This window comes from Merops nubicus, unplaced genomic scaffold, assembly GCF_000691845.1.
Source record: "Merops nubicus isolate BGI_N331 unplaced genomic scaffold, ASM69184v1 scaffold7154, whole genome shotgun sequence".
Classification (NCBI taxonomy): domain Eukaryota; kingdom Metazoa; phylum Chordata; class Aves; order Coraciiformes; family Meropidae; genus Merops; species Merops nubicus.
In genome coordinates, this window is record NW_008606130.1 from 2842 (window position 1) to 9004 (window position 6163).

The 6163-nt window shown below is 38.7% G+C and overlaps 1 protein-coding gene across 1 annotated transcript in view; it reads left to right on the plus strand.

Moving 5' to 3' along the window:
• The first annotated feature begins 1106 nt into the window (after positions 1-1106).
• The window catches only part of ATP1B3 (ATPase, Na+/K+ transporting, beta 3 polypeptide), a 17403-nt gene continuing 12346 nt past the window's right edge, over positions 1107-6163 (plus strand). Inside the window, exon 1 of the mRNA XM_008939548.1 lies at positions 1107-1230. Within this exon, the coding sequence (XP_008937796.1) occupies positions 1164-1230 (67 nt within the window). The 5' untranslated portion in view covers positions 1107-1163. The remainder of the gene's footprint in view (positions 1231-6163) is intronic.

Sequence of the window (6163 nt, forward strand, 5' to 3'; positions counted from 1 at the left end):
GGTTTTGCATCATACCCCTGAGAACAAGGACAGAAAGTTTTTTGAAAATCTGGGCAGCTGACCCTCAGAGTCCCTGTCATTTCTAAAGTAACATTTTTACTTTGGCCTGTCTGTTACCTTGTCTTTTCAGTAAACAACTGTTCTCTGTATCCAGAATGTGTGCCTGTGCATGCATAATGAAAAATGGGGTGAAAAAAGATCAGGGAAAAAAATAAAAATGCTTAATCACAGGAAGTTTTCAAGTAGTTTTTCTAAGTAGTGTTCTCATTTAGTGATCTGTTGCAGCTGAGTGATGGAGAGGTACTTGTCATAATAGGTTGTTTCCTTGAGGCTCTTCCATAAGGTTTTGAGGAGTTCTTCCTCAAGTAACTGTAAAGTTGAAGCTAATAACCTCTGTGTAATCAATAAATTACAGGAACAGTTGCAGGGTCCTCAGGATAGATTCGTAAAGCAAGTGGATGCTTTAGGCAAAGACTTTTTGTAAGTCTGAATAGAAGGCTTTATTTGTTTCCAAATAGATTCAGCACAAAGCATTTTTCTTGAGAAGTCTCTTATAACAGGAGGTATGTGTGAATTAATGCTCTGTGTGGAGGTATCTCGAATACTAACTATGGTATTAAAAGACCAATCACTTTCTACCTTTTCTATCTTTTCTGGATTTAGTGTAACGATTTTGTCTTTTCACTCAGTTCTCACCTCTTTCCTACAATTCCTTCCTTTCCAGATATAAAACTATAATTCCCTGTAAGTGAAATTATTTTTTTTTTTTTCTAATGGACTGTTTGGTGATCTTGGTAGCTTTCCTGTGTAGCCCAAAGAGTGGTTTTTGAATGCTTCTCTCTTAAAAATAGAGATGCCAAAATGCCTGGTAAATTTTAAGAGCCAGAAAGTATGAAGAAAATGGTTTTGCATGTGTTATTATGCTCTGTGCAATAAGTGTGTGCTGGAGGCATATGGATTTTTACCTACAGCTAGGAGTGGCAAAGAATAGGGAGAGAAATCAAACCAAATGTGTTGCTTATTTCCCATTTTTATTTTCAAAATACATAGTGGAATTAGCTACAACAAAAATAGTAATTTTAGCTTTTTTTTTTTTTACAGGTTTGATCTTGCTATTCTATCTGGTATTTTATGGCTTCCTAGCAGCACTCTTCACCTTCACGATGTGGGTTATGCTTCAGACACTGAGCAGTGATATACCAAAATACCGTGACCGGATTTCTAGTCCAGGTAACAGTGCACTCCTTCATAAACCTCTCTCTGCTTTAGCAGCTGAGTGTCATCTGAGACTGAAGGATGAGATGCCTATGGGAAACTGTGATTGTTACTCAATTACTTACAGGTTTCAAAGGTCAAACTTAGTGTGAGGCAAGTTGTGTATGTTTACAGCATAAACTCAGTCTGTAGCTTTTTGTATGTATGTGCTAACTTTTGCTATTTCTTCTATTCAGTTATTTTCAGATGAACTTGTTACGTATGTAGACTGCAATTTTACCTGCACAGCCACACAACTTGCTGTTGTAGAAGTGGGATTATAATTTAACCAAATTGCTTTAAAGGTACTATAAACCAGTTCTCTTGGATGAGATGGAAGGCCACCTCTGATAAGTATTTGGTAACTTTGAAGAAAGTATAGGAAGGCTGTACTGTAGGGCTGACCTGCCCAAGAGTGTGTAAGGACTATGATAACGCAGGCATTTCCAAAGTTTCCTTTATAATATTAGATAGCTTTTAACCAACATGGAATGTCTGTGGTCTCCAGGAGGTGTTGACCTATTATGGAGGGATCCACAGAGGGGAGAGAGTGAGTCCTGTGTGACAGAAAAAATAACCGGGACAAATAGAAGTGATAATAAGATGGTTGTCTTTTTCTTTTTTTCTTCTCCCCCTCCCCCCTTGATTTTTAAAAGATTGGTTTAAATATATAATAAAAGCTTATCATTATAGGCTCTGTTTTCTCCATACTGGAAAAAAAATACGGATTTTTCACTATGAAAGATTTAAAAGGTACTTCTGCATACTTTAAACCAAGGAGATTAATGTTTTCTAGTTACTGTTTCTGGAGAATGTGCAAGTATTTGATTTATGTCATGTAAATTTGTAATTAAAATGATTGCTCCACCAGAAAACTTGATACCTCTAATTTTATAACAGCTTGGCTTAGTGACCAAATTTGTTTAAAACACAACAAAACTGAATGGCTATGTAATATTAACATTTTGGTGGAAGTTAGGTGTTATTTTTTAAAATACTTTTTCATTATTTTTTTTTTAACTCCAGACTTAAAATTACCTAGCATCCTGCAGCTGCATCAGAACTTAAGATGATGCAGCACTTGTGTGAGCAAGTTGCAATTGGGCCAGTGTGATAAATCTCACTAGATTGTAAACAGAATTTGTTTTGATGTACTTTTCAAGCCTTCTCTGAGTTATCCTCTTATGAAGGATTCTTGAGGATTTGTGCTGTTATCTCAAGCTAAGAATGGGCTAAATGCTGGGAAGAATAATAGTAAAAAATACTTGCATAGTTTAAAAAATAAGGGGGGGGGGGAAAGATGGCTTAGCTTGCTATTTCTCACCATTTTCTTTGTGGTAGTCAACTTTGGTAGTGGATGGGGCTGTGGGTAGCTGTGATTTAGTACTGGATTTGGGTAACTATCTTGTGCCTCTTGTGGTTCAGGGTATTTTCCTTTGTTTTGAGATAAGTCATAGGGGATGTTTGTTTAAAAAAGTATGTATGCCACAATTAGTTTTTAAGAAATAGTTTTTAATTTAAGAATTCCTATATTTAATTTCTGAATTATTTATTAATGGTGTCTTTAATTACTCATACTCATAAATCAAGTTAATAAAAATGTTTATTTCTGTTTTAATATTTCTCTTTAACTCTGTCATTTTTCACTTGCAGTGAAACATGTCATGTTCCTGGCTGTAAAATTTTAAATTATAAAAAAAAATTCTACACACAAAACCTGGATGGCGTAGGTTGAAGGTTCTACTCATATTAAACATACTTTGAAATATCACAGTTGATTTATTTTATAATTGATAGGTGACTTGTATTGTACACTGGGGTATAATGGTATCAATCAAATCCAGATGATTTTAAAACTTTTTTTAAAAATCTGTCTTAGAATTGTAGGAAAATGTAATCACTGTTAGAATTGTAGAAGTTATCCTGTGAGGCTGCTAATTCTTTTCCTCAAGAGCTCAAATCCTGCATCTCTAACAGTCTCTGCATCAGTCCTTCAGATAGCTTCTCTTGTAGAATTTACACCGTAGTCCCTAGGCAGACTGTGATTCGTTGGAACTGGAGCAATCTCTTCCTCTTAGGATGTTTTCAGAGTTCCCCTGAAGCAATAAATCTCTCAAATTATCAACCAGTTTCGTTACTTTGTCATATTTGCTTTGGAAAACATCATTTAAGTCCTTCATTTACAGTATAATTCTATTGATAATAATCTTGTAGTGTGTAATACCCCCTCCAGCAATTTTCAGTCCTGTTACTAATTATTTTGTATTTTGTTGAATGCCAGTTCAGTGTGGAGTCCTGAAGATGACTGTATTCTGACTGATTTGCAGTCAGAAATGGTATTTGTAATATTATATAAACTGTCAGTCACTAGGGCATTTAGTTCTGGCTTGCCTGAAAATAATTTCTGCTAATGCAGAAGGAAAATTTATGATTTATTTGAAATCCTACAAAAAAGGTAGAGTAAAAAAGCACTATTCCCCTGCCCCCCTCTCTCCCCCTCCCCCCAAATCTAAAAGATATTTGGCTGAGATAAATTTCTAGTATATACCTTTATCATTTCCAAACTTGAAGTATTTGTAATAATTTCAGCCTTTGGATGAGAAGCTTGGTCCTTCATGTCGGTGAATCCTTAAATAGACCTGAGCTGCTTAATTGCACTTTCTATATGCTTTCCAAAAGCTTACTGTGATTGGTAACTACAGTAATGTATTAATAATCCACCATTAAGAACAATTTACCTGACTTTTATCTTCCCACTGTACTCTTCTTAAATGTTTATTTTGTATAAAGGCCTGATTTTGTTTCTGTTTATTAATTTTGAGAGAAGTTTTGTTTTCTTTATTCATCTGAGAATTTTTAATTTGGGAGGTTTTAATTGGGTTCTGCCAGAGGATAGGAAACTACATGGGATCCTAAGCTGATACAATTAGTTGGCAAGATCATGGAGCAGATCCTCCTGAAGGCTCTGCTGAGGCATGTGGAAAATGAGAAGGTGATTGGTGGAAAGTAACACGGCTTCACCCAAGGCAGATTACGCCTGAGCAACTTGATGGCCTTTTACAATGGAGTTACAGTGATGATGGATGAAAGGGGAGAGTAATGGACATCACCTACCAGGACTTGTGCAAAGTGCTCAACACTGTCCCTCACGACATCCTGGTCTCTACCTGGGAAAGACAAGGATTTGATTGATGGACCACTCAGTGGATTAGGACTTGGCTGGATGGACACACTCAAAGAGTTGCAGTCAAGAGGTCTATGTCCAAGTGAAGACCAGTGATGAGTGGTGTTCCTCAGGGATTGGTACTGGGACTAGTGCTGTTTAACATGCTGCTTAACATGTCGGTGACATGGACAGTGGCACTGAGTGCACCCTCAGCAAGCTTGCAGACCACACCAAGCTGTGTGGTGCAGTCAGCGTGCTGGAGGGAAGGGAGGCCATCCAGAGGGACCTGGACAGGCTTGAGAGGTGGGCCCAGGCCAACCTCATGAAGTTCAGCAAGGCCAAGTGCAAGGTCTTGCACCTGGGTTAGGTCAATCCCAAGCACAAATGCAGGCTGGGCAGAGTATGGATTGAGATCAGTCCTGAGGAGAAAAACTTGGAGGTGCTGGTTGGCAAAAAGCTCAACATGAACCAACAATGTGGGAGTGCAGCCCAGAAAGCCAAGTGTATCCTGGGCTGCATTGAGAGAAGCGTGGCCAACAAGTTGAGGGAGGCGATTCTCCTCCTCTCCTCCACTCTCGTGAGGCTCCATCTAAAGTACTGTGTGCAGCTCTGGAGCCCTCAGTACGAGAAAGGACATGGACCTGCTGGAGTGGGTGCAGAGGAGGGCCATGAAGATGATCAGAGGGCTGGAGCAGCTCTCCTGTGAGGACAGGCTGAGAGAGTTAGGGTTGTTCAGCCTGGAGAAGAGAAGGATCTGGAGAGATGTTATTGCAGCCTTCTATATCTGCAGGGGTCCTAGAAGGAAGCTGGGGAGGGACTTTTTTCCCTTGTAGTTTTAGAGCCGAGGGGTAACGGGTTCACCCTGGGAGGGGGTAGGATCAGATTGGATGTAAGGAAGAAGGCCCTCACTGTGAGGGTGGTGAAACACTGGAACAGGCTGCCCAGGGAAGCTGTGGGTGCTCCATCACTGGAGGGGTTCAAGGCCAGGCTGGATGGGGCTTTGAGCAACCTGGTCTAGTGGGAGGTGTCCCTGCCCATAGCAGGGGGCTGGAACTAGATGATCTTTAAGGTCCCTTCCAACCCAAACCATTCTACGATTTTGTGATTCAAGAATTTTCCCTGTTAGCACAGCCTGACTAAGGTGAACCCCTTTCAAGTGACATGCATGCAGTGGTTCATTAAAGATTCTTATGTTCTCCATAAGAGATGACATCTAAACTTCCTATTTGTGTAAAACAAGGAAAGGACTAACAACTAACTTGGCTTATTTGTTCTGATTGGGAAATCTTTCCAGCCATCTTTATGCATTATAAAGCTTTAAAAAATACTTTTTCTTGTGGCTTTCTATGCGATTAATGCAGTCATGGCTTTGCTAGATTGCCTAAAGCTTTGAAGCATGCCTTTAACTGGAGGTTTTCTGGGTATGGTTTTGGGTATTTTTAAAATAATTTTTTAAATTTAATTTGCTGAATATGGAAAGGGGGAAGTGAATCAGTAAAATTCTTTGATTGAAATTGATTAACTTGCTGATTTTGCTATTCCTAATCTGTTTGGTGTAGTTTATGAGTTGTTGTTACTGCTGATTTAATTTAAGTATTAACTCACGTAATGTTGATTTTGATAACTGGCTTCAAATACAAACTGCCTTCCAGTGCTGTGTAATAGAGGGGTAATGCTGATGATTCTTTACAGACAGGTATTTTCTAATTTAAAGGATGTGATTTTTGAGTAGCTTAGAGTGGT